This window comes from Sceloporus undulatus, chromosome 2, assembly GCF_019175285.1.
Source record: "Sceloporus undulatus isolate JIND9_A2432 ecotype Alabama chromosome 2, SceUnd_v1.1, whole genome shotgun sequence".
NCBI lineage: Eukaryota > Metazoa > Chordata > Lepidosauria > Squamata > Phrynosomatidae > Sceloporus > Sceloporus undulatus.
The window spans coordinates 3,490,003-3,517,347 of NC_056523.1; the positions used below are offsets into that span (position 1 = coordinate 3,490,003).

Sequence of the window (27,345 nt, forward strand, 5' to 3'; positions counted from 1 at the left end):
CAGAGTAGTGTTGGGAGGGGAAAGGAGGAGGAGGAGGCGCGGGAGGTGGAACAGACGGAGAGGAGGAGGAGGAGATAAAGGATGGGGGGGGAGCCTTAAAATATCGTGTGGAGTGGAGGGGGGAGGGGAGGGGAGGAGGGCTCCGTTTTTAACATATGAAGGGATGTCATACTGAGGTGGAGGGGAAAGCTTTTTTCTGCTGCTCCAGAGATTAGAGCACGCAACAATCGATGCAAGCTCCGGGAAAAGAAGGATCTCACCTCAACATTAGGGGACCTTCCTGAGAGTAAGGGCTGTGGAAGTCTCCCTCTTTAGAGGTCCTAAGAGAGCTGGAAGCCGACCATCTGTCCGTGATGCTTTGATTGTGAGTTCCTGCATTGGCAGAATGGGTTTGGACTGGATCAGGGCCCTTGCGGGTCTCTCTCCAGCTCTAGGATTTTATGGAGCGAAGGGGGTGGGTCCTTGCTTCTGCTGCTCAATTTGGATGAAGAGAAGGCGGCAGATGGGTGTTATCTCAACCTGGGCTTCAGCTCAGAGCTTTGGAATTGGTTATTAGGGGTTAGCATAGCCTGGTGAGGTTTAGGTGTAGGTAGGTAAGCAGGTTAGCATTGGAGAGATGGCAAGGAGGGGCTCTGATGAAGGGGAATTAGTAATGGAAATGTAGTGGGGGAATATAGCTCAGCCTTTTGTTAGTTGGGTGGTATGAGTTGTTTAAATGTATCAGTTGTGCTGATAGGCATTTCAGTTAACCCCGATGATTGGCAAATGCTGACTTTGTGACTTTCAATTAAGTTCTGTTCTGCTTCCATATACATGACTCATGATTGCCCAGAAGTTCTGAGTTTCTTGATTCTGACAGTAAGCTGAAACTCTTCACAGTCTGATATGATGCGGGCATTCGGCCCCAGATGAACGTTTCACCCAACTGACAGTGGAGAAGAAGAGCCCAGAGGGGGGAGCCTCTAAGTGGGGGACCCCTTCCAAAGCAGTCAGGAATGGTGAGAAATCTATCCTTGCTTGGTTGGAGAGGATGTGTGATTCCGCCTAAGGTTCCACCAAAGTCTCCGGAACAACAAAGAGGAAGCAGCGCTTGGGACTCTGACCCTTGGAGGGGAGGACTGTGGTGAGCAGATGCTACAGATGTGGGAAGAGATGCAGCAGAGCAAGACACCCGGGTGAGGTGGTTTTAAAGTCTTGAAATGAACAAGCAGCAGGAGCAAACAGGGGGGCCCCTTTATGGCAGCTCCAGCAGCGCCACCTGTTGGACCGGCTGCCCCAGCTCTGATTGGACTAGTTGCCCCACCTCCAATGAATCTTATGCTGGATAACTCCAGGTCCCTTACACGGAAGCTGAGCGTGAGATTTCATGGATAGCCTCAGGTATTGCCTTCTTGGCCCAGGTATTGGGCCACATGAGTGAATGGGGAGCAACTTTCCCGAGATGGCAGCTAAGTGAGATGTGTGGCTAATCACCTGGAGGGTGAGGGGAGGCAGATTGGCTGGTACCTTTATGATTAGTGGGCCCCCTGAACTGCAAAAATACAAACATATGCTGGCGCTCTGGGCTCAGTTTGCAGTTTGAAGATCCGTTTGAGTGGAGAGAACACACACGCGTCTGTATGGCCTTGGACAAGGGATCCCACTCCGTTTCTGAATGTGCTTTTGAATTCAAGAGCTTGGCAGCTCAGGCTGCGGAGTGGCCAGAGGCTTCTGAGTGCAATCTTTAAGACGGATTGTGTCCCAGACCTGTTGAGATGGGCCTAACTTGAGGGTAACTCAACTGTGGTGAAGAAGAGATAAGGTTTGTGCTGGGGAGGCAGAATTTGGTCCAAGAAGAAATTTAATTGTCAATGCAGCAGAAAAGCAGCACCACCAAAGGGAGATGTCCCTAAAAGCCTATACCCAGTCAGAGTGGTAAGAACAAGCCACCCACGGAGGAAAGAGAAAAAGGATGAGGTTGGGGACTTTGCCTGGTCATGTGGGAAAAGGGCCATTTGATTGGCAGCCTGCCTGACTCATGTGGATGACTCCCTAGAGCAGTAACAAAAGACCTCCACTGCACCATTCAAACAAAGGAGAGGCGGAGGGGAACGTCCAGGGAAAGCAGGGCAAGGATACTGAGTTTTCCAAGGGCAGGCCAGGGAAAGATACTAGAGTCCTTGGGGGTATGGGACCTACAGGTGAGGGGGAGGAGAAAGGAGAGCCATTAGGAAACTACCTGAGCCTGCCTTAGACCATGGTGAAAGGAGGCTGTGGACGGGACAGCTGCAACCCATGATGAGTGGTGAAGTGCCCCAGTGAAGTTATTGTGTCCAAAGGCCTTGCTGGGTGGACTTGACCGCTGCTATAGATTTCAGGCTGGCACGAGGTGTGTTGTTATCAACCAGGAGATAGCATAGAAGTAATTTCTATACCACTTATGCAGTGCACTTAAGCACTCCCTATGTGGTTTACAAAGTGTAAGCTATTGGCCTCACAATCTGGGTACTATTTAGCAACCTCGGAAGGGATGCAAGCCTGAGTAAGTTTGAGCTCCTGAGCTGGTACTGAACTCTAACCCTTATGGTTTGTGATGAGTAGCTACAGTACAGGCATTTAACCATTCACCACCAGGATCTGTTAGAGTAGTCAAGATTTTGGTTTTGGGGATAGAGATTATCAACATTTACAGAACTGGCATTATACCTGTCTAACTAAAGATTTGATGTACAGCGGGTGTAAATTACAGCGCTTTAAAATAAAATTAATAATCCTATAATGATATACACCGGCCTCAGGGCAGAGTGGGGTGTGTGCGTCCACGTGACGCATACCACCGACACTGCCGTTACAACGTGCACACAATCACACAGCATACAGCCCTCCTTTGGCACTGTGTCCAGATGATGCAGGTCAAAAGGAGCAACAGAGGTGCCACCACAGCGGCAAAGCTGCCCTTTCCCAGTGGCAAAAAGATAAGAGCTGCTTTTTTGTTTGGCTCCTTTTTTGCGCCACAGAAATGCCAGATTGAGGCACGGCATTGTAGTTTGTCTATGGTCCCGATCCAGCACTGTAAGGGGCATCCAATTCAGTCCCTATGTTGTTACCCTCCTATCCCTTTTAACCAGATTGGATTTGGCTCCCTCCGGGGGGGGGGAAGCTTTCCGGAGGAGAAACTACAACAGTTTGGTTAGGGGGTCCGAGCACTGGGAAAAAAGACCAAAGCTCAGGGTGGGCCCTGTAAGCAAGCTACCATGTTGATGTGGGGATAGAGTGGCTGCATTTCCACAACCTCAGCCTCTTCTTAGTGACGAGAGGAGTGGTATTCATGTGATCCCAGTAATTAAGGCAGAAGGGAGTGGAGGGAAGGAGTGTGCCCTGATCCAGAGGCACCCAACCACAGGAGGGCGGACAGTCGGTGGCAGGAGAGGCACTGGGCATATCCCTTATTCTATCAAGACTTATGGAGGAGTTTGAGGAGAAAGGAAAGCTTACCGTTTCCCCTCACCACAAGATGGACTATGCCCATAGAAATTGAGCCTGGGCACCCCTGCCAAAGCCAAAACTTTATGCCATGACCCCACTGGAGCTGAAAGACTTTAAAAGATATTGTTGAAAACAAACTTACCTAGTGGCTTTGTTAGCCTTCTACCATACATTTGTGTGGCTCCTGTGTTTTTCCGCAAAGAAGAAAGATGATGGGCCCTGCTTGGTGATGGACTATCACAATCTGAATGGAATTGTTATTAGTACAAATATCTACCCCCTGTCCCTTCTGAAAGACATGTTGGAACGATTAGCATGCAGACAGTGTTTCCAAGTTTGGATTTGTGTGGACGCCTCCTGTTTTCACATAAGGATTTGAGAGATGAATACAAGACAGTGGTTTTTACATTGGGGGCTTTTGAATATTTAGTTATGCCATTTGATTTGGTGGGGGTGCCAGGAATTTTTATGAGGGTAGTTAATGAAATTCTTCATGACCTTTTATTTGAGGGAGTTGTAGTATATTTAGATGATGTGTTAATCTACTCCCAAGACCTTGAGATGCAACTAGACTGGTACAAGAAGTGTTAAGGTGGTTGTTAGCCAACCAGTTATATGTGAAGTTGTCAAAGTGTCACTTTCACATCAACTGACTAGACTTTTGGGGATATCAAGTGTCAGCCCAGGGGACTGAGATGGACCCGGGCACCATCCAAACAGTGTTAGATTGGACCCCTCCCAAAACCCAGAAACAGGTGCAAAATTTTTTAAGGTTTGCAAATTTTTATAGACAATACATCCCAAACTTTGCTCAAATTGCCCTGCCCATCATCAGTCTGTTGAAAACCAAAATGTACGGGGAAAAGAAACCCAAAAACAGAAGCCTGAGAAACCTAAACCCTCAGCACCAGTAGCCTGGTCTCCAGACTGCCAAGCAACGCGCAAAGAGCTAAAAGAGGCTATTTAGCACAGAACCTATTTTGAAATATCCTGATCAGCCTTTTGTTGTACAGGGTGATGCTTGTGATTTTGTAATGGGCACAGTGTTGTTACAAAGGGATATTGCAGGGACACTGAGACCGTGTGCACATCTGTGGAGCTTATTTGGCTCATGAGGGAAAAAAGGAATTTGCTATTAAATGAGCCCTCTAAATGCAACGGCAGTTTTTTGAGGGAGCCCTCCACCCCTTTGAGGTATGGACTGATCATTGTAACTTAGGACCTGTACAGGCCTGCACTTTGTGCCAGCCTGTGGGCAAAGTCAGGGTGCAGTGTCCTGATGCTGGATGCCCTGACTACGCCCCCAGGACATCATGATGCCGTGTGCCATTCCAGATGGTGAGCCTCCATCCCTGCATCCACATGATGCAGCATCGATGGAGCGTCATACATGCTGCCATGGCTATGGCACCCTTTGGAGGGCACAAAAAGGACTCACTTTTTGCGGCTCTCCTTTGCACCCTCCAGAGGCCGGGTCGGGGCTGTGGGATGAGGTTGCCACGACCCTGATCAGGCCAGGTAAGGGGCGGCTCCAGGCCGCCCTTTTAGGATGGTCTTTATAGCCCCTTAGAAACTTTGCAGACACCACCTAGGCTAAGTCCTAAACAGCACAAGTGGGTTAAAGACTTCTATAAGGTTTGATTTAGTTAGTTATAAGTAATATATACTGGCTTCACGGATTACCTGATAAGATTGTGAGTGATCGTGGGAGTACATTTACCTTTCAGTTTTGGAGGGTGTTGTAAAAGAAATTAGGGATAGAAGTGGCTTTAAGTACATCCCATCACCCCCAAAGTGACAGACAGTAGGAGAGGACTAATTCTTCTCTGGAAAAATACCTAAGATGTTACACTAATTATTTGCAAGATGACTGGTATTATCTCTTCTCTCATGCAGAGGTAGCCTTTAATGGGTCCCTCACCTTTTGTTAGTGGGTGGAGTTTGGGATGATGGAGTTTTAATATATCAATTGTGCTGGTAGATAGGCAGTTTCAGCTTAAATCTTGAAATGGTGAATTGCTGATTTTGTGACTTTCAATAAAGTTCTGTTTTGCTTCAATATACACGACTTATTGATTGCACAGAAGTTCTGAGTTTCCTGATGCTGACACTTCCCTTACCTTACCTGGAAATAAGGGATCTTGGTGGAGGGTTTTTTGGGAGAAAAAAAGAAGGGCCCCCCCCCCTTTGCTCAGGAGCCCAGGAGAGATGAGTGAGGGGTGCCACGGCTGATCCCCAGCAGCTTTGGCCTGTCTCTCAGTGGGCCTCCCCAGAACAAGGACAAAGAGGAGGAAGACCAAGGCAGCAGGAGCAGAAACAGCATGGACAACTGTGTCCATGAGTCCTTTGGAGGGCAGTGAGATGTCAAAGGGAAGGAAAAAAGGAATGAAGAAGGCAGCCTCAGTGTGGGACAAAAAAGACAAGCAGGGAATGGCAGCTGCTGAGGGGAGCCAAAGTGGGGAATTCCTGGAAAGCAGGATCCTGGCCTCCTGTGAAAACATTGGCTCTGTTCCTCCAAGGAGGCTCTTAGCTCTGGCAGTCAGAAATTGGGCCTCCTCCTGAGGCAGGATACCTGATAAAATGATTGGGTACTTCAATAAGATTTTAATTAATATAGAATGTAGGATAAGTAAGATGTCTTTTGACGTATGGTGAATCTAAGGCGACCCTATCATGGGGCTGAAAGTGTGTGACTCACCCATTGGGTTTCCATGGATGAATAAGGAACTGAACCCTTATCTCCAGAGATGTAGTCCAACACTGAAACCACTATGCCATGCTGGTTCTATATATTATATACATCATAAAATATAACATTGAAGGTTAAGCATGGTAATAGCATACTGTACTGTTGTTTTCAGTAGATATGATTTTAAATTGGTATTCACTCTATTGATACTTTTCACCAGGGGTAGGCAACCTGCGGCCCGTGGGCCGGATGCAGCCCGGCAAGGCCTTGGGACTGGCCCCAGCCTGGTCCTGCCGCCGATTGCCACTGGGGCCTTTGGGGGGCAAATGTCTATAGAAGCCTCAGAACCATGCATTTATATTAACATTTTTTTAAAAATCAGCAATTTTTTTCGCGTGTCCTCCACTTTTTTTTAAAAAAGGTTCTTCCATTTGAAAATTTTGTCCTACATTTGTCCTGGTTTATTTATATATTTAATTTTTTAAATTAATTATTTATTTTTTGGCTTCGGCCCCCCCCCAGTTGTCTGAGGGACAGCAACCTGGCCCCCGGCTCAAAAAGGTTGCCTACCCCTGCTTTTCACGCTATTGATACTGGCTCTCTGGATAAAGAAGTCAAAGTGCCTTTCCTTCAGGGAAGAGCCCTGTTTGTATTAGAGGCCTCCAACAAATTATTTCTTCCCAGTGTGCCTTCAAGTTGCCTGTCAACTTATGGTGACTCCATGAATTTCATAGGGTTTTATTAGCCAAGGAATCTTCAGAGATGGTTTTGCCAGTTGCCAGTTCCTTCCTCTGAAATAGAGTGTACAGCATGGTATTTGTTGGTGATCTCTCATCCAAGTACTAAACCAGGGCTGACCCTGCTTAACTTCCAAGATCAGACAAGATCTAGTGCCTCTAGGGTACTTGTACCAGGGTAATAATTCTTAACAAAACAATGTACAATGATGATGCATTAAATACCTAATAATATCAGCAATAACACAAAAATCTATCTGTTTTACAGGGTGTTGCAGCAGAGCATCTTAGGGACATATTTTCCCTGAGACGGATGTGGGAGGAATATCTGTTTGTGTCTTCATTGCTTTAAAAAAAGAAAATAGATGGATGAACCAGTCTCAACTGGCCCTGGAGGAGGAAGAGGTCTTGATGGCCTCATTGCTAAGAGCAGTAGAGAATTCTGGGAGATGACAGTCCAGAGTTCCCTGGGAGATGACCTTGCCAGCTCAGAGATACAGCGCCAACACTTCAGGCAATTCTCCTACAAGGAGGGCGAGGGACCCCGAGAAGTTTGCAGCCGACTCCACCATTTCTGCTGTCAGTGGCTGAAGCCAGATCAACGCACAAAAAATGAGATCCTGGACCTGGTGATCTTGGAACAGTTCCTGACCATCTTGCCCCCAGAGATAGAGAAGTGGGTCAGGGAATGTGGGGCAGAGACTTGTTCCCAGGCGGTGGCCCTGGCAGAGGGTTTCCTCCTGAGTCAGGCAGAGGCAGAGAAGAAGCAGAAAGAGCAGCAGGTGAGAGTATTTCTTCTTGGCCCAAGGTGAGCAGGTTCTGGCTCTGGGCTGTCTTTTTTCAGCCTCTGATGACTTCAGATGTTCTTCTGAAATGCGATGCCCCCAGATCTGAAACGCGGGCTGCCTCCAAATTCCATGTCTTGTGTCTGACTGCTGTTTCAGGTCAAGAATCTCTTGGTAGAAGTTAAGTCTGAATTCCCTGTGGATGAGAAAGCTCCATTGGATCCCAGACAGAGTCCCCAGTGGAGGGTGATCAAGGAGGAGTGCGATGGAGGAGCCTCATTGCAAGGTAAGGAGTCTCTTTGCTGTAGTTGTGTGCCTTCAAGTCATTTCCGACTTAAGGCAATCCTATCACAGGGTTTTCTTTTCAAGATCTTCTCTTCTTCTGAGGTTGCGAGCCTGTGAATTGCCCAAGGTTACCCAGGGAGTTTCCGTGACAGAGCAGGGATTCAAACCTTAGTCTGTAGAGTCATGATCCAGCACTGAAATTATTACAGCATGCCAGCTCTAATTTCCGCAATGGAAGCTGTTGGACATTTTGGTCTGATGCGGAACATCCATATACAGTGCATGATTGTGGAAGTGGAATTGTGCATGCAAGGTTATTGGGCTTCCAGATGCATCTGTTGGTGTGCATTTTTGCATCTAAGAATCAGTAAAAGGAAGTGATTTGAGTTTGTTACTGAGCTATTCATCTAAAAAATATCTAGCTGACACAACTATATCTTTCCAAAAAGCAACACGTTAGGAAGTTATGCATTTTCATTTGCATAACTAATACATTTCCACAGTATTGCATATAATTGGAGTGGTCTTTAGTTACAGTATCTCTAGCAGCCCTTCTTCTTTCCATTAATTTTCCTATTAATATGCTGTTCCAGAGCTTTGTGTTCTTATCTACATCTGGCCTTTGCTCCCCCCAACTCAAAGCCATTTTCCAGCGATGGAGGTGGAAACATCTTATAACATGAGTTGATTCCATCTCTTGCTTCGAAATAGGCAGGAAAAACAGACTTGAAGGAGTCGCCACCAGAGAGAGCAACCCCCTCCATCCCTCAGTCTTTTTCCGGCGAGCTTATCCACCTGACCTGTTGTAACATCACCATTATACCACTGGACAAATTGTTGCATTACCACTCGATGGACTCAGTTTTATATTAATTGTACCACTTTATTGATGTATTTTAAATGTATTTTATTCTGATGTATTTGTTTTAACTGATTGTAATCTCGCCTCAATCCACTCAGGAGAGGCGGGAAAATATAAATAAACCATTATTATTATTATTATTATTATTATTATTATTATTATTATTATATTCCTGCCTTAGCTCCAAGTAGGCTGTGTTTTTCCTTTTCTCCTCCTTTACTTTGTCTTAACTTGGTTCAAGAAATGATTTCAGCATCTTTTTGAAGGAGTTGATAAAATTGTGGCTTGTCTTGGATGCATTTTAACATGCTACTAGAGGATTGGGATATCTCTGTTGGGGTCAGTTGTTGATCACTCCATTTACAGTGCAGCTACTTCCACTGCACTAGCAACAATCACATCCATCTAAGATAAATGTAGGACAGTGATATGGACTTCATCTTCCACATTTACATGCCACCACTGTGGGTTTCCTTGAATCAAAAGGGGCTTCCTTTGGAAGACATATCTTGTGATTTTCATATAAGTGATATGCCTCAGTTCACCAACCCATTGGTTTGGGGAGCTTTGGTAAGTCCCACGTTATAGGATGTTTCCACCTCCATCGCTGGAAAAAAGAACATTGGTTCTTACCTGCGAGATATTCATTTTCAGCGATGTAGGTGGGAATATCCTCCCCACCCAGAACTGAGGAGGCTGTTTCCCTTGGCTCTGCAAGGGTAGTTGTTAGTTAGTTACTTTTAGTTTGACTTTATGATAGTTTCTATTAATTATACTTATATTTGCATTGAATGCTCTCTGAGTTTGTTTTCTATCCTTGGCTATAATATTGACTGAGGGATGGAGGGGGTTGCTCCCTCTGCTGGCAACGCCTTCAAGTCAGTTTTCCCTGCTTATTTGGAGGGAAAATGGAATCAACCCATGTTATAGGATATTCCCACCTACATCGCTGAAAATGAACATCTCACAAGTAAGAACCAATGTTCTTTTTAGCCTCACAACAACCACCCTGTGAAGTAGGGCAGTGTATATCTGAGAGAGTAGGTGGTTCACATCCCCCAGTCGATTTTGTGGCTCTGTGGGAGCTGGAACTGGATTTTCCCCTGTCTAGTATCTTAACCCTTACAACACTATTTGTTGTTGCTGCAGGCTTTCAAGTAATTTCTGACTTACAACAACTCTTTTTTTTAACCATATATTTTTATTAAACATCAAAACATATAACACTTAAATACAAATTCTTAATGTCTAAAAACATAAGACTTGAACAGACATAATCTAACATCAATAGCAAACAAAATAAAGCAGAAAACATGACATAACATACTCTTACACATAACAATTAATTTCCTTGCCAACATCCTTTGTCACAAATGTTCAGATATCTTTGGTATCTTGTTATTATTTTCTCATTGTGTTTATCCTATTCTAGATTATTTTTTGCCTTCCCATCTTCATATTAGAATAAAATATTGAGTAAATAAGTAAGATAAAAGATGTATCATCCTGCAAAACATTATTGATGTCATTTTTTAATTCCCAGTTATCATTTTCTATATCAGCCATCTCTCAGTTATGTAACACATTCAACTCAATTTATTCAATTTATCAAGATCAAAAAGAGTTCATATTATCGAAATGTAAACCACAATCTCGTTAGATTCTCACCCACCTTCACTGGGAAACTGTCCGCTTTTTGTACTCCAATATGCCGACGATACTTTATTACTCTCTCTATCTCAGGTGGGTATGGTAAGAAGCTTGAAAAGATTCTCTGAATATTGTGATAAATTTCACCTACTGATAAACTTTGAGAAATCCAAAGTACTGGTATTTTCTAAGAGATTTGAACTGAGAACATGGAAGGTTGGTAATCAAACAATTGAGCAGGTCAAAAAGTATGTTTACCTTGGTATCCGTTTTCATTTTAACGGGCAGTAGAGTAAACAGAGAGATACAGTAATACAAACAAGGAAAAGATAGTTGGTGGTTATACAATCTTTTTATTATAAAAAAGGCAACCAGGATATTCTAGCAGCCTTAAAAATTTACAAAGCCAGATAAAGACTGCAATTACTTTACAGCATATTCACCTGGATTCCAGTGTTTAATAAGGAGATTGTATGTTTGCAGACACATTTTTTCAGGAGACTATTATCTGTACCTCCATTTGTACACCATCTGACTCTATATGAGGAACTGGGATTGAATGCTCTTGAAACTGAAGCCTGGTTGATGACTTATAGGTTTTGGTTAAAGATACATTTCAGACCTAATAGATCCAGTCTTTCATGGTTCTTACTATCTGACGTTTACTATGCCAGTTGGGCTAAATTTTATGAAAGTAAAGTAATTTCTGTGGGTATAAATTTTGATTCTCTCCTTTTACTTCCTGAAAAGGAGTGTCTTGAATCTATTAGGGTCTGCCTTGCAGAGAGAGAACATCAACTGACATATCCAACTCGTCCTAGAGTGTGTTCTCCAGCGATGCTCGGTATTCCCCCCTTGCAGGGTAGGATTCCAGATTATTTTCAAACCCTTTCACTGCTGGTGTCGAGGAAGGCCTTTTTGTTTGCAAAATTGAATGTACACCCCTCAAATGTGACCGGGGCAGATATTTGCAGACACCATTTTTGAATCGTGTATGTCACTGTGATCAAGCTCCAGATGTTCTCCATCATATTGTATTGCTTTGTCCATTGTATATAATTCCGAGAGAAAAATTGTTAAGAAGGTTATTGGAAATGAATATCTCTTTGAATGGGTTATCAGTGGAATACTTATTGGAAGATCGAAACCCACATATTACAAGGTTAATGATCAATTTTCTGGTGGAGGCAGTAAGATTATGTCTTAAATTTTAATAACGATCCTGAAGTTTTATTGTAAATACATGTTGTTTTTCTGTGCCTAATAAAGGTTGACTGACTGACTTCCAACAAAATACAGGTATACCGCAGTGAACAAAGCCCATGTGTCCCAGGGCTTTTTTTCTTTAACAAAAAATGTGGTATGAGAGGAACAAAATCACTTGGGGAATCTAGGAAGGGTTTCTTGACCCATTTAGAAAAAAAAAGGACCCCAGGCCAAAATGTTTCAGTACACTTTTTCTCCAAACCTAAGTATATGCACATGTGAAGTGAAACCATGAGGTCAGGGCAGCATTGCATAAGTAAACAAAAATGTTTGGAACCTTCTAGAATCCATCTGAAGGCTTCTTCCAAAATGAATTCAGAAATGACCGTTTCTTTTGCCAGCCCCAACTTTTGCAAGTATTAGGGATAGTTGTTGAGGCAGACTTCTCTGCCCTTCCATTTTCTTTCTGTTTAGCTCTCAGTGAGAGTCTCCAGCTGCTGTTTCCCTTTTTTGTTGTGGGCTGCAATAGGGTCAGCTTGAGCAGAATCCTGTTTCTCAGCTCAACCATTATTGCATTGTTTTCTCCAGACACATTGCTGCAACCAAGTGCTGACAACTCTTACTTTTTTCTAGCCCTTGTTCACCATCCTTTCAATGCATATGCTGCTAAAATATTTTTCAGCTGTACAGCGGCCAAAGAGAAAATGGGGGCTGGGAGAGTATAATACGACTTTGTAAAAAGGAGCTCATTTCTCAGAGGCTTTGTTGACTGAGGAATGCCGTTAGTGAGTCTTCAAAACTGTAAGAGCAGCAGATGTGACTGGCTTCCCCCCACCTTGGTCTTTCCCACAGAGGCTGGAATGACGCCACCAATAAGGACTCAGTCACCTCTTCCTCTTTGCGCAGGACCAGAATCAGACCAGGTAAGGAGAAGGATTCCTGGTAAAAGGGGGCTGGAGCAGTCTGGGTTCCTCTTCTCAGATCACATCCCACATTCTCTCTTTTCCCTTTTACTGAGTTGTAGTTGTTGTTGTGTGCCTTCAAGTTATTTCCAACTTATGACAACTCTAAGGTGAATCTATCACAGAGGTACAGTATCTTGTTCTGGGGGAGCATTTTCCTTTGCCTTTCTCTCTGAGGAAAGGAAAATTTGGGCCGATTTCTGAAATGTAGATCTCACATAATCTTTTGGTCTTGTTAAGTCAGATATTTGAAACGTCTCGAGAAAGCACAACACCAATGTACAGTTATGTTATTTCTGGATTTTTAAAAAAATAAGCTACCTTGAGCCTCTTGCCCACTGGGCACCGAATCAGAATCCAGCAACGCAGTCCTTAGTGATGGATGTCCCCTTCCTCTGCGATGGACTGCAACGAGACATATAGTGAACAGCATGGTTAGGTATAATAATAGCATGGCTGTGCATTTACAGAAAGGTGTGGATGTTAACCTACCCTGTTGTTGGTGGTCTCCTGAAGCAATAGAGGACTGATGCTAAACCATTTTGTGGGAAATTAATTTCCTAGCTATGTGATGGCCTGAACAGTGTCAAATTTGCTTTCATGTACAGATCTCCAGCCAATTCCATGCATTTTTGGAGAGGAAGGTGTGCTAATTCCTCAACATCGATATAGGGTTACAATAAAAAGAATGAAATTGACATGTTTATCAAATTATTTTTAGAAAATATTACTTTAGCAAGTACAAAAGCTTTAAATACGGTTTGGAACGATAGTTTAAAATAGCAGGGATGTATATGACGTGAGGTTGCCACATCACCACCACCACCATCAAAAAAAAAAAAAAGAGAGACGAAATTGTATTAGGTGTGTGTATGCATTTCAGTTTTTAATCCACAGTCATTTCTACTAGCAGAAACTGCACTTCAAAACAATTTCTGTCTAAAGCTATATATAAATATATTAGCAAGCCAATTTAAGCTTGGTTCAAGCAGTTTTACTGATGAAATAAACCCTTTCAACAAATGTCAATTTATTAATTGCAAATATAATATATTTATTAAAAGATAGAATTGGACAATAATAAAATATTTAATTTTAAACACTTTAGCTGGGTAAACTTACCACTGTGATTCTTTCTGTCCAGGAAGGCTTCCTGGCAAGGACCCATAGCCTTTTCGTTTCCTTCAAGGAGTGAGGCAATCTCTTGGAAGGTTGTCCTTGAATTTGTTGAACTCATTCCTCGTTGCCTTAAATTTTGAATTAATCAAAAGCATCTCTTTTTCTCTAACTGGACAGCCAGCATCATGTAGATATAGTTTTTCGGGGTCATTGAAGTCTGCAGCTCACCACTCCTTTCCCCATTTTTAAGGAGGCATAGCACCTCCTTCCTAATCCAATATGCTCCATGGCAAGACATTCCCAGCATCTGTCAAACTTCTCTGACAACAGGAAATGTCAGTTCCCACTTCCCCCTACTAGGTGAAAAAACAGCATTGTGTTGAAGTGCTAGAGCTGTCAAAATGTGGGGTTAGACTTCTGCTCTACTTTTTTTTCATTTTCTGTTGAGGCAGACTTCTCTGCTCTTCTGTTTTCTTTCTGTTTAGCTCTTAGTGATTTGTGCAATTATGGAGATTATTGCACTACACTCTTAAAAAGTTGCTATTCCACTTTAACTACTGTGAATGCCTCCTATTGCATTTTGGGATTTGTAGTTCAGTGAGGCCTAAGAGCTCTCTGGCTGAATATTCTAAATTCCCCTTCCTAAGCTACAACTCCCAGAATGCAGTAGGAGTCAGCTAGAGCAATTTAAGTGAAATAGCAATGTTTTAAGAGTGTAGTGTGATAATTTCCAATAACATGATAAAAAAAATCAGTGTCCTATTTGTACAGTCCCATTACATGTGTATCACAGGCTATCGAACGTCCGGTATGGTGTGATAATAACATTATAACATGTAGTGATAGAACTGCCCACATGACATTTGATTTGTTTATCTTCTGTTTCTGTTTTGGTTAACCATGCGTGTAATTATGGCTTCATCCCATGCAACTCCTGCCTCACAGGGAGAAACAGAGGAAGAAGTACCCCTACGAAGGAAGCAAGGGAGGGGCATTGCTTGGGAACATGCAGAGATTTTGGATCTTCTTTCGATTTGGGGGGAAGCAAGGTTCCAAACAAGGTTGTCGGAGAGCCACCGCAATCTACATGTGTTCAAAGATGTGGCATCAGAGATGGCGGTGCGAGGCTATTCACGGACGAGTGAGGAATGTCGTACAAAGACGAAAAATTTGAGGGCAGAATATAGACGTGTCGTTAACTACAACAAACGTAGTGGCAAACCACCACTGACCTGTCCGTACTTTAAAGAGCTGGACAACATTCTCCATGGAGATGCAAGTGTTGTTCCAAACAGGCTTTCCAGAAGTTTTGATTTTGGAAGAGAGGGGCAGGAAGCAGCATCTAGTGGTGCTACCCAGGCCAGTGACGCCGCAACGTCGGAGGTTGATGAAGAGGGACCCCGAGGGAGTAATCTCAATATCAGCCAATTTCTAGAAGGTATGGTTTTTTAAGAAATAAATTTTGTAATCTGAAACAGAAAACATAGCATATCAGGGATTTGCAGAAGTCTCCATCACATTGTGTATGAATTATTTGTTACAGCGAAAACCTAATGTAATTTTTCAAATGATACAAATTATAATTTGTAAACACAATAACTTTTCAGATGCCCATAACCGAAACAAGACTGATGCTGACGGTGAAACAATCATTGACTTTCCTAGGACAGTAATTGAGGCTGGAGTGAACACAGAAATTGGTTAGTCTTTCTTCATGCAATTAGTAATATGTATAAAAGGAAAATGTGCACATAGGATTCATAGCTGTAACAGATGTAAATTGTTTTCTGCAAATGCCTGCAATGTTAACTTCCCCAACCTTCTCCTGACCTGGGAAATCATAAAGTAGATGCTCTGAACATAGGGGGAAAAAATTTCCTAGGAGATAAGATGATGCATTCATAAATGTGCATTTTTACAATATTTATTAGTCTTTTAAAGATTTTACAGAAACAAACCAAACAGCGAAGAATTCATCTAAGAATCTGTAAAAGGAGGTGCTTTGTTATTGGACTATCCAGTTAAAATATATCCAGCTTAACACAACAACTATAATATCATTCAAAAAAGCAACATGTGAGGAAGTTATGCATTTTCATTTGCATAACTAATAAACTTTCATGGTGATGCATATAATTTGAGTAGTCTTGGTTGTCTCCAACAGCTCTTCCTCTTTCAGATAATTTTCTTATTAGTATGAAAGCAATGCCATAATCACAAAAAGTCAACACAGGTTTCAGAGAAAGAAGTCATGCCAGATAAAACCTGATCTCTTTCTTTGATAAAATTACCAGCTTGGTAGATGAAGGGAATGCTGTGGATATAGTATATCTTGATTTCAGTAAGGCCTTTGACAAAGTTCCCCATGATATTCTTGCAAACAAGCTTGTAAAATGTGGGCTAGACAAAGGAACTGTTACATGGATTTGTAATTGATTGACCGGCCGAAGCCAAGGGTGCTCAACAATGGCTCTTTTCATCCTGGAGAGAAGTGACCAGTGGGGTCCCATAGGGCTCTGTCTTGGGCCCAGTGCTATTCAACATCTTTATCAATGACTTGGAGGACAAAATTGGGGGAATACTTATCAAATTTGGAGATGACACCAAATTAGGATAGCTAATACCCCAGATGATAGGATCAAGATTCAAAATGACCTGAACAGACTAGAAAACTGGGCCACAGCTAACAAAATGACATTCAACACAGAGAAATGTAAGGTAGTGCATTTAGGGCGGAAAAATCAAAAGCATTGATATAAGATGAGGGACACCTGGCTGAATGAAACTACATGTGAAAGGGATCTAGGAGTCCAAGTAGACCATAAGTTGAACATGAGTCAACAATGTGATGCGGCAGCTAACAAGGCCAATGCGATTCTAGGCTGCATCAATAGAAGTATAGTGTCTTGATCAAGGGAAGTCATCATGCCACTATATTCTGCTCAGGTCAGGCCCCAGCTGGAATATTGTGTCCAGTTCTGGGCACCACAATTAAAAAAGGACATTGAGAAACTGGAGCGTGTCCAGAGGAGGGTGACTAAAATGATGAAAGGTCTGGAAACCTTGCCCTAGGATGAAAGACTCAGGGAGCTGGGGGTGTTTAGCGTGGAGAAGAGAAGGTTAAGAGGTGATATGATAGCCCTGTTTAAATATTTGAAAGGATGTCATATTGATGAGGGAGCAAGCTTGTTTTCTGCTGCTCCAGAGAACGGGACCCGGAGCAATGGATGCAAGCTCCAGGAAAAGAGATTCCACCTCAACATTAGGAGGAACTTCCTGAGAGTAAGGGCTGTTCGACAGTGGAACAAACTCCCTTGGAGTGTAGTGGCGTCTCCTTCCTTAGCGGTCTTCAAACAGAGGCTGGATGGCCATCTGTCGGGGATGCTTTGATTGTGATTTCCTGCATGGCAGGGGGTTGGACTGGATGGCCCTTGCGGTCTCTTCCAACTCTACGATTCTATGATTCTACGTTGTTCCAGAGATTTACTTACTTATTTATTTGGAGTAATTATACCCTACTCTTCAGCCACAAAGGCTTTCACAACAGCTTACATTTTTAAAAATTAGACAGTTCCCTGCCCTCAGGCTTACAATCTAATCAGACATGACACGGCAGGAGAAGAGAATGGTGGTGGGGAAGGGATCAAATTCTTTGGTTCTTCTCTCCCTCTGGGGCCATGGCCATGGCAGATGGGCTGGAGGGCGGGCTCTTCATCTTATTCTGCGCTAGGCCCAATGGGGCTGGTCTGTCTCACTCTTCCTCTGAACCTGGATGATGGTGGGTGGGCTTTGTGTTCTTATCTACATCAATAATAATAATAATAATAATATAAAAGTTTATTTATATCCCGCCCCTTGAGGTCAATTGGGGTGGCTGGCCTTTGCTCCCCTCAATTCAAGCCCATTTTATCCTCACAACTTCCAACTTGTGAAGTAGAGTAGTGTATGTATGTATGAGATGGATTTCGTGCCTCACTGGGAGCTGGAACTGGATTTTCCCATACCCCTGTCTGATATCTTAATCCTTATATCATTATTTGTTTTTGCTGCAGGCTTTCAAGTAATTTCTGAATTACACCAACTTTAAGGGCCCTGGGAGGTAGCATGGTGTAGTGGTCGGAGCATTGGACTGCAACTGGAGATCAGTGTTCAGTTCTCTGCTCCACTGTACACTTTACTGGGTTGTGTTACTGCCTCCCAGAGTCTTCTGTGGAAACATTGGGACATTTTGCTTGGTATACTTGCAGTACCACTATGCATCCCACTGTCCAGTCATACATTTGGTGCAGATGTTGCCATTGAACCTAAGTGGTGCACAACATGGTAACGCTCATCTCCACATGTGGAGATTGACTTTATGCTTCCCTGACATATATGCCACATCTCCCCTGTGTGTTTCTGTTCACATGGGGCTTTTGCACTCTGGAATTAAATCCTTCAATGCTGTCTTCTTTGTCTGCACAAAAGCAAAACTGTGAGGTAGGTCAAGTCAGAGAGAGTGGGGCCCCAAGGCTGCCCAATGACTTTCAGGAGTCACTGGAGTCTAGAAATTGATTTTCCCAGTCTAGCACCCAAACCACTGCACCCAGTCACCTTCTGCATTTTCATGGGCTGGAAATGTTCTTGTGTTCTTCCAACAGCATACAGGTATAGCGCAGTGAACAATCTTCATGTGTTTCAGGGCATTTTTTCTTTAACAGAAAATTTCATATGATAGGCACAAATCACATGGGAAGTCTAGGAACAGGTTCTTGAACCATTAAAAAAAAGGACACCAGGCCAAAATGTTTCAGCACACTTTTTCTCCCAAACTAAAGATATGCACATGTGACGTGAAACCATGAGGCCGGGGAAGCCTTGCATAAGTAAACAAAAATGTTTGGAACCATCTAGAACCTGTCTGAAGGCTTCTTCCAAAATGAATTGAGGAAAGATGTTTTCTTTCACCAGCCCCAACTTTTATTGCAAGTGTTAAGAATAGCTGTTGAGGCAGGCTTCCCTGCTCTTAGGATTTCTTTCTGTTTAGCTCTTGGTGAGGGTTTCTGGGGGCAGCTGCTGTTTCCCTTGTGTGTTGTGGGCTGTAGTAGGATCAGCTCGAGCAAAATCCTACTGTTTCTCAGCTCAACCATCAATGCATTATTTTCTCCAGACACATTGCTGCAACCAAGTGCTGAAAACTCTAATGTTTTTTCCAGCCCTCTTTCACCATCCTTTCAATGCATATACTGCTAAAATATTTTTCAGCTGTACAGCAGCCGAAGAAGAAATGGGGGCCGGGAGCATATACTACAACTTTGTAAAAAGGAGCTTATTTCTTTGTTAACTGAGAGGTGCCATTAGTTTTTAGTGAGTCTTCAAAACTGTAACAGCAGACGAGAGAGAGAGAGATGTTTGAAAATAAGAGGATTACCTGAAGCAAAAAACGAGAATTTAAACAAATATATGACAACAATATTGGTAGAATTTATTGGAAGAAAAGAAAAATTATGGAACTGGAAATAGATTTTAAAAAATTGTGCTAATTCCTGGATTGCAAAACAAAAGAAACTGCCAAGAGACATAGTAATATATTTTGTTATGATAGGGTAAAAAGGAGGCTAAATTAAGGACTAAAGGTAATAAATGATAACTAGAAGCCATTGACAATTCAAAGTTGCTATGTGACAAGAAATTGCCAAACCTAACTGTAAGAGATGTGTGACAAGGGATAACCAAAATTGCATAGGTAGTATACTGGACATTCGCTGTACGGGAAATTTCTGTCCTGCGGTTAGACTAACAAGAAATATATAGGGGAGGGGGAGACATGGGGGACAAGGGGGCCACATGTTAACTTGCTAGCTTGCTGATGCTACACTAAGGATTGCAAATATAGACTTGCTTAGGTTGCTAGCTTAAGTTGCAGAAACTAAGAATGAGACATGGTGTAATTGTCTGGTCAAACTGAACACTTGTGACAGCTTGTGGTTTCTGTGGTTTCTGTGCATAAAGGAGAGCCACCAGCCTACCTCCTGGCTGGCTCTTCTTGAAGTGATTCAAAGGGTCAGTCTCTTTGCTATAGCAAATAAACAGCATATCTGAGCTACTGAACTTCTGGCTGTTGTCTCCGTCATTGTAAGTTTACTAATTACTGATTCCCGCCGTAACAGTTAGAACACAAATAAGGGAAACAGTACTACTGCAACATTTTGAAATGAGACTAACAGTTGAAGGAGTGGAATTTCAGCTTTTGAAGCATATCCTAGGCCTGATGTTGAGAAAAACAAAATAATATACTTTCATAACAAAGAATTAAGGGAAATCAGAATAAGATACAGATGGGATAACCCAGAAGGAGTTTCATTTCCATACAGTCAAACGAGAGTAAAATTGATCTCACTTCAAAGTGCAAAAGAATTTAATGAAAATATCTGTAAAGACTTAGAACAATATGAAGAAGATCAAGTAGAAGAACAAGGACAAATGCAGATGAAAACCAAAAATGTAGAAAGGTGACTGAGGGAGGAAGAAATGACAGTAACAGAAGGTGTTGGTTATGACCTTTAAAACCCTATATGGCTTGGGTCCAACCTATTTACGGGATCGCCTCCTCCCTTATAGTCTACCTCATGCCCTCAGGTCCTCTGGGAAGAAGTTATTGCAACCGGTGAAGACCAGAACAGCTATGGCGACCCAATGGGCCTTTTCAGCACCCACTCCCAGACTCTGGAATGGTCTGTCGGACAAGATCCGTCATAGTACGAGCCTGAACACCTTTAAGAAATCTGTCAAGACGGATCTTTTCCAACAGGCCTTTCCAGAATAGTTTCAGCCACCCATTGAATTGACTATTATGCAGCCTACCAATTTTCTTGTATCTCATCCTCCAGTTTTAGTTGCTTTAGTTGTTTTAATTATTATTTTTTGTTGTTTTAATGAATTTCTTGAACATAAGTGTGATTTAATTGTTATTTTAAGGGGGGAGGGTAGAATTTGTGACTATTGTATATTTTCTTTGAAATGAAAGACACCCCAAAATCACTAATGGACAGCTGGAGAGTAAAACAAAGAAATACATACTACTTGGAAAGACACACGTCATGGTCAAGAAATGACATGTTTTTGGTATCAGCATCATGGGCACTTAAGATCGCAAAAATGGTTGTAATGGTGAAATTAACATTGGACCATAATCTGGTAAGAATGGAAAGCAAAACTAGATCAAAATAATTCAATTGGTGCTTGAATGAAACCTTGCTAAAAGATGAGGAAATAATAAAACAAGCACAAGAACATTTGAAGATTTTTTTTTTCAAGATAACTTAAATAATGAAGTGGCTCCACATATAGTTTGGGAAACCTCAAAGGCAGTGATGTGAGGAGACAGAAGAACAGCACAGATATTAGAAAATATCAAAAGGAAAGAGGACTCATTAAAAATAAACCCTAAAAAGAGTTGATAGAAGTGTTAAAAATTCTACAAAAACAAATATTAACAATTATTGTTAAAGAAATGGAGTAAAAAAGCAAATACACAAAAGCAAAAACATTGTGAATTTTCCAGCAGACTGAGCAAATAGTTTGGAAATTGAGAAAAATTAAAGAAAAGAAAACAATTTGGAGAATAATAATAATAATAATAATAATTTTTATTTGTATTTCCCGCCTCTCCCTGCGGATCGAGGCAGGATTACAACAGAGAATAAAATCAACAATAAAATACAAGATACAGTGTTATCTAAAAATAAAATCAATCGAACAAACAACACAACTACTACCAATCACTAAAATGACCAAATCGTCATCTGTTTTCCATGCTATCAAAGTCAGAATAAAGGAAGAAACAAAAATTTGCATGGAACCAAATCAAATCAAAAAATATTTCATAGATATTATAAAGAATTATTTACACAAAAAACAATAAAGATAGATGAAATTAAGAAATTTTTAGATAAAAAGAAAATACAAGCAATACATGAACATTAACAAAAAGAATTACAGAAGCGATACAAGCGATACAAAGAAGAAAAACGGGGAAATCGCCAGCCAGGCCCGAATGGATTCCCAGTTTTATACAATAAGAATTTTGCAGATTACATTGCCAGTCTGCTACAAATAACAATGAACACCATTTCAAATAAGGAGGGGCCCAGCCCACGCAGGGCTTTAAAAGTCAACAACAAAAGCTTATTTTGGATACGGAAAGGGAAGAAAAACAAGAAGCTCCGTCTTGGACATGTTGAGCTTCAAGCGCCTATGACACATCTACTGAGAGATAGCCGTGAGGCAAGATGAAACTTGCTGTTCAAGCCCCGGAGAAAGGGGTGGAAAGATACAGGAAAAAACAAAGGAACAGATAAGTTTTCCTAGGGACAGCGTGTAGAGAGAGAACAGTAGGGGATCCAAAAGAGAGCCCTGGGGAACTCTGACAGATAAGGGGACACAGGACAAAGTCTGACCACTCAAGACCACTTAATAAGATTGTTGCGCATTTAATATGTTAAGAATAAAAAAGGAAAAAAGAAAAGAAAAAGAAAGTCCGGAAAAGAGTGATGAAAGAGAAATTAGAAATATTCAAAGTAAAGGACAGGAAGTCGTGTGTGTGTGATTTTAGATGTTAATTGTCTTTGTTTTATGAGTTATATTTTATGTATGCTTACTATGTGAATGAGATTAGTAATCAATGTTTAGAGTATGTATATATGATTAGAAAAAACTGTAACTGGCTCCCCCCCTTTGTCTTTCCCACAGAGTCTGGAATAATGTCACCCACAAGGACTCAGTCGCCTCTCCCTCTTTGCGGAGGACTAGAAGCAGACCAGGTAAGGAGAAGGATTCCTGGAACAGAGGAATGGAGCAGTCTGGGTTCCTCTTTTCTCAGATCACACCCCTCTCATCACTAGTGGAGAATTTTGCTTCAGTTTGCTTTGGGTTTTAAACATTGTAAAAATTTGCAAACTTCTTTCGGTTTGAATCCCTGTGTCTTTTGCCTTCTTATTCGTAAGCTAGACTTGTTCTCTTTTTCCCAATACTTTTTCTTGAACCCAGAGGGGTATCTGATAGATATTCCCATCCTCCTTCCTTGGTCCAGAGCAAATTGCTCTCCCTGTGTTGGCATTCAGAGGGAGGCTACTGGAACCGCCAAAGAACCATCAGGATCAGGGGTAACATTGGTTTCTACAAGGAAGACTGTCTGTTCTACAAGCATCTTGCTACGTTTCATAACATTATTTCCTGTAACATAAACAAGTTTTGCTGAAGTGAATATTGTGTGATTAACTGAAGAGGGTGAGAAGGGCTTCAAGCAGTTTTACTGATGAAATAAACCCTTTCACCAAATGTCAGTTTATTAATCGCAGATGTAATATATTTAATAAAAGATAGAATTGGACAACAGTAAATTATTTAATGTTAAAAACTATAGCTATATAAACTTCCAATTTGATGTCTTTCTATCCAGGAAGGCTTAAGTAAGGAGTGAGGCAGTCTTTTGGAAGGCCATCAATTTGTTGAACTCATTCCTCATTACCTTAAATTTTGAATTAATCAAAAGTATCTCTTTTCCTCTAACTGGACGGCCAGCATCATGTAGATATGGTTGTTTGGGGTCAAGGTAGACTTCATTGAAGTCTGCAGTTCACCGCTCCCTTCCACATTTTTAAGGAGGCATAGCACCTCCTTCCTAACCCAATATGTTCCCCAGTAAGACATTACCAGCATCTGTCAAACTTCTCTGACAACAGGAAATGTCCCCGCTACGTGAAAAAATAGCTCTGTGACAAAGTGATAGAGCGGTCTAAATGTGGGGTTAGATTTCTGGATTTGTGTGATTATGGAGATTATCGCACTGCACTCTTAAAACATTGCTATTCCACTTTACCTGCTGTTGTAGCAAAACTCATAGACCACTCAGAATCATAGAATCATAGAGTTGGAAGAGACCGCAAGGGCCATCCAGTCCAACTCCCTGCCATGCAGGAAATCCAAATCAAAGCATCCCCGACAGATGGCCATCCAGCCTCCGTTTGAAGACCTCCAAGGAAGGAGACTCCACTACACTCTGAGGAAGGAGTTTGTTCCACTGTTGGACAGCCCTTACTGTCAGGAGGTTCCTCCTAATGTTGAGGTGGAATCTCTTTTCTTGTAGCTTGCATCCATTGCTCCGGGTCCTAGTCTTTGGAGCAAGTGAAAACAAGTCAGAGACCCCCGGATTATAGAAAAATGGATTTATTGCAAAGTTTTGTGCAGTCTCAGACAGAAATCACTTTCTAGAGAAGCTGAGTAACAAGTCTTCAGCTATAGAAGCTTTTTATACAGAAACACACAAAGACAGGAAGCCCTTCTCACCCTCCCTTCAGTTAACTACACAATATTCACTTCAGCAAAACTTGTTTATGTTACAGGAAATAATGTTATGGAACATAGCAAGATGCTTGTAGAACAGGCAGTTAGAAAACTGAATGTTCATAAGCCTTGATGAAATATGGGCAAAAGGGAACTTAACATCATCATTATTGCTTTTATGAGATCTCATGTATCTAGCTAGTCTGACCCCAAACTGCAGTCTTACATTTAATTTTTAAACTTATTAAACATGTACAAGCCTTTGTCCCTTCACTGTTACTGCCTCCTGTTGCATTTTGGGGTTTGTAGTTCAGTGAGGCCTAAGAGCTCTCTGGCTGAATTTTCTAAATTCCCCTTCCTAAATTACAAGTCCCAGAATGCAACAGGAAGTGGCCAGAGCAATTTAAGTGAAATAGCAATGTTTTAAGAGTGTAGTGCAATAATCTTCTATAACATGATAAAAAAATCCACCTCCTTTTTGCACAGCCCCATTACCTCTGTATTGCAAGCTATTGAACTTTTGGTATTGGGTTATAGCACGTAGCAATAGAATGGCCCACTTGACGTCAGTTTGTTTATCTTCTGTTTCTGTTTTGATTATCCATGTATGGCTTCATCCCATGCAACTCCTGCCTTGTATGGAGAAAAGGAGGAAGAAGTACCCCAACGAAGGAAGCAAGGGAGGGGCATTGCTTGGGGAAATTCAGAGATTTTGGATCTTCTTTCGATTTGGGGGGAAGCAAGGTTCCAAACAAGGTTGTCAGAGAGCCACCGCAATCTACATGTGTTCAAGGATGTGGCGTCAGAGATGGCAAAGCGAGGCCATTCACGGACCAGCGAAGAATGTCGTACAAAGACGAAAAATATGAGAGCAGAATATAGACGTGTCATTAACTACAACAAGCTTAGTGGCAAAGCACCAGTGACCTGTCCATACTTTAAAGAGCTGGACAACATTCTCCATGGAGATGCAAGTGTTGTTCCAAACAGGCTTTCCAGAAGTTTTGATTTTGGAAGAGAGGGGCAGGAAGCAGCATCTAGTGGCGCTACCCAGGCCAGTGACGCCGCAACGTCGGAGGTTGATGAAGAGGGACCCCGAGGGAGTAATCTCAATATCAGCCAATTTCTAGGAGGTATGGTTTTTAAGAAATAAATTGGTTAACCGGAAAGGGAAAATATAGCATATTAGGGATTTCCAGAAGTCCCCATCACATTGTGTATGAATTATTTGTTCCTTCTGAGACCTAATGTTATTTTTCAAATGATACAAATTATAATTTGTAAACACAATAACTTTTCAGATGCCCAGAACCGAAACGAGACTGATGCCGATGATGAAACAATCATTGACCTTCCTATGACAGTAACTGAGGCTGGAGCAGACACAGAGATTGGTTAGTGGTTTTTGGTTTTTTTTGTTCAATTAGTAATATGTGTAAAAAGGTAAATGTGAAAATAGGATACATAGCTGTAACGGATGTAAACTGTATTCTGTAAATGCCTGCAATGTTAGGTTCTCCAACCTTCTCCTGACCTGAGAAATCATCAAGTAGATGCTCTGAATGTAGAGAAAAAAAATTCTTCAAGGAAATAAGTTGATTCATTCAGAAATGTGCATTTGTACAAGCAATGGGAATAATAACTTCAGTTTTGTTCAGCAGCACATGCAAATCATGTGTTTCTATATAATTGCTTGTTTGAAATTGAAGGAAATTGTACTAAGTCTCCCAGCATATCAGACAAAATGGTAGGTGTAACTACAACTAAGAACTGTAAACATGTGCATTATCACATCCTACAAATAAAGTGCATGTTTATTTTGTTTATGTTCACCATTTAAGACTATGTAGAAATTGATAATCATACTGTAGAATAGGATTAAGTTTCTAAAAAGGAGAATAGTATTTCATAGCCAGTCCTTATCCTGGCCCATAGTTTTTGAAATCGTTTTGTGTTCACGTAATAGATTTTTCCTAATTGAGCCACCATGAGAAGGGGGACCAAAAGGAACATCTTTCATGTCAGCAAACATTACACAGATTAGAAATGGCCACAGAAACCATCATATACAGCACACCCGCTCCTTACGCAGGTGTGCCATAGGCGGTTTCTGGTTTACGCGGAAGCAGTGCTGTAATCGTTTGAATGGTGTGTGTGGCTGCCGCACACGCAACATACCCCATTCAGTATAATGGAGCTCAAGCATAGGCGGAATTCGCCTTATGCAGGGGAGTCCGGAACAGGTCCCCCTTGTGATACATCCATTTTCACAGGGTGGGAGAGGCATGATTTCAAATCCTCTCCTTGAAGTCCCCCCTCCTTTTTTTTTTTTTTTACAATACCCATCCCTACAGTTATATAGTAATGGCACAGCCCTGCTGTGAAAACACAGGCAAGATTTAGAATTAGGTTTTCTTTCCATGTTTTGATGCATATGTCCTGAAATGACAGCTATTACTGCTGGTACACTCTTTTCTTTTATGATCAATTGCAATGTGAAGTGGAAGATAGTACTGTAGCATAGTGTTATGAGTATGTGCCATGTACGTACTAGCATGTCCTACATATATAAGTATTAAAACGATATATCCTAGCACTGTATGGTACTGTGCAGCAAAGTGTGGCTCCCTGTGAAACCATTAGACGTTAACAATTTTTTTTACAAAAGTGGATGAAAATTGTTTTTGCATTGTGCTTCACTAAAGGCAATGTTGAACAGAAATGCAATAGTTGGAAAAAGTATTTTGAAAAAGTATTTCACACCTATTCATCTAAATGAGTCTTTGGTTTTGTTTTTTGACCTATTTATGGATTGGACAGTAACAATTATTGACATGCATATCACTGAGGCCAGGGGAACCAATACCTGCAAAGGTGCTCGTATACAGTACAACTTCAATCTACATGAGGTATTTTAAATCTGAAGTATCAATTATTGCACCAAGTTAAAATAATTTCATCTGTGAGAGGATTCCAAGGAAGCCCACTTCACAGACCTCTTCTATCAAGCCAAGGAAGAAACATACTAGAATAACATCCTGTGGTCCAGAAAATGCAAGCAGGCAGCAGCTTTGCCTGTTTTCTGTAACTAGCTGCTCATTACTGAACATTAGCAATGATGCAGATAGTCCATTTTGTGATTTTGGAATGCACTGCAGGAAACAAAAGGAAACCCCATTCATAGGTGGGAAAACTGCAGAACTGCCGTCCATCACTTTTAAAGATGTGACAAATTGATGTATCCTCCACTATCAAATTAATA

At 41.7% G+C, this 27,345-nt stretch overlaps 1 protein-coding gene across 4 annotated transcripts; it reads left to right on the forward strand.

Moving 5' to 3' along the window:
• Positions 1 to 177: 177 nt before the first annotated feature.
• On the forward strand, positions 178 to 27,339 carry LOC121922976 (zinc finger and SCAN domain-containing protein 29-like). Of its 4 annotated transcripts, XM_042452999.1 has the most exons (9): positions 188 to 286; positions 7,160 to 7,673; positions 7,836 to 7,962; positions 12,532 to 12,602; positions 14,706 to 15,198; positions 15,368 to 15,460; positions 22,491 to 22,561; positions 24,733 to 25,216; positions 25,385 to 27,339. In XM_042452999.1, exons 2-9 carry the CDS (start codon positions 7,257 to 7,259, stop codon positions 25,480 to 25,482), a joined length of 1,854 nt encoding a protein of 617 aa, XP_042308933.1. In that variant the 5' UTR covers positions 188 to 286; positions 7,160 to 7,256; the 3' UTR covers positions 25,483 to 27,339. The 4 variants fall into 4 exon arrangements, with proteins under 4 accessions (XP_042308936.1, XP_042308933.1, XP_042308934.1 ...); XM_042453002.1 differs by lacking the exon at positions 25,385 to 27,339 and having other exon boundaries at positions 178 to 286; positions 24,680 to 25,102; XM_042453000.1 differs by lacking the exon at positions 15,368 to 15,460 and having other exon boundaries at positions 189 to 286.
• Positions 27,340 to 27,345: the final 6 nt, after the last annotated feature.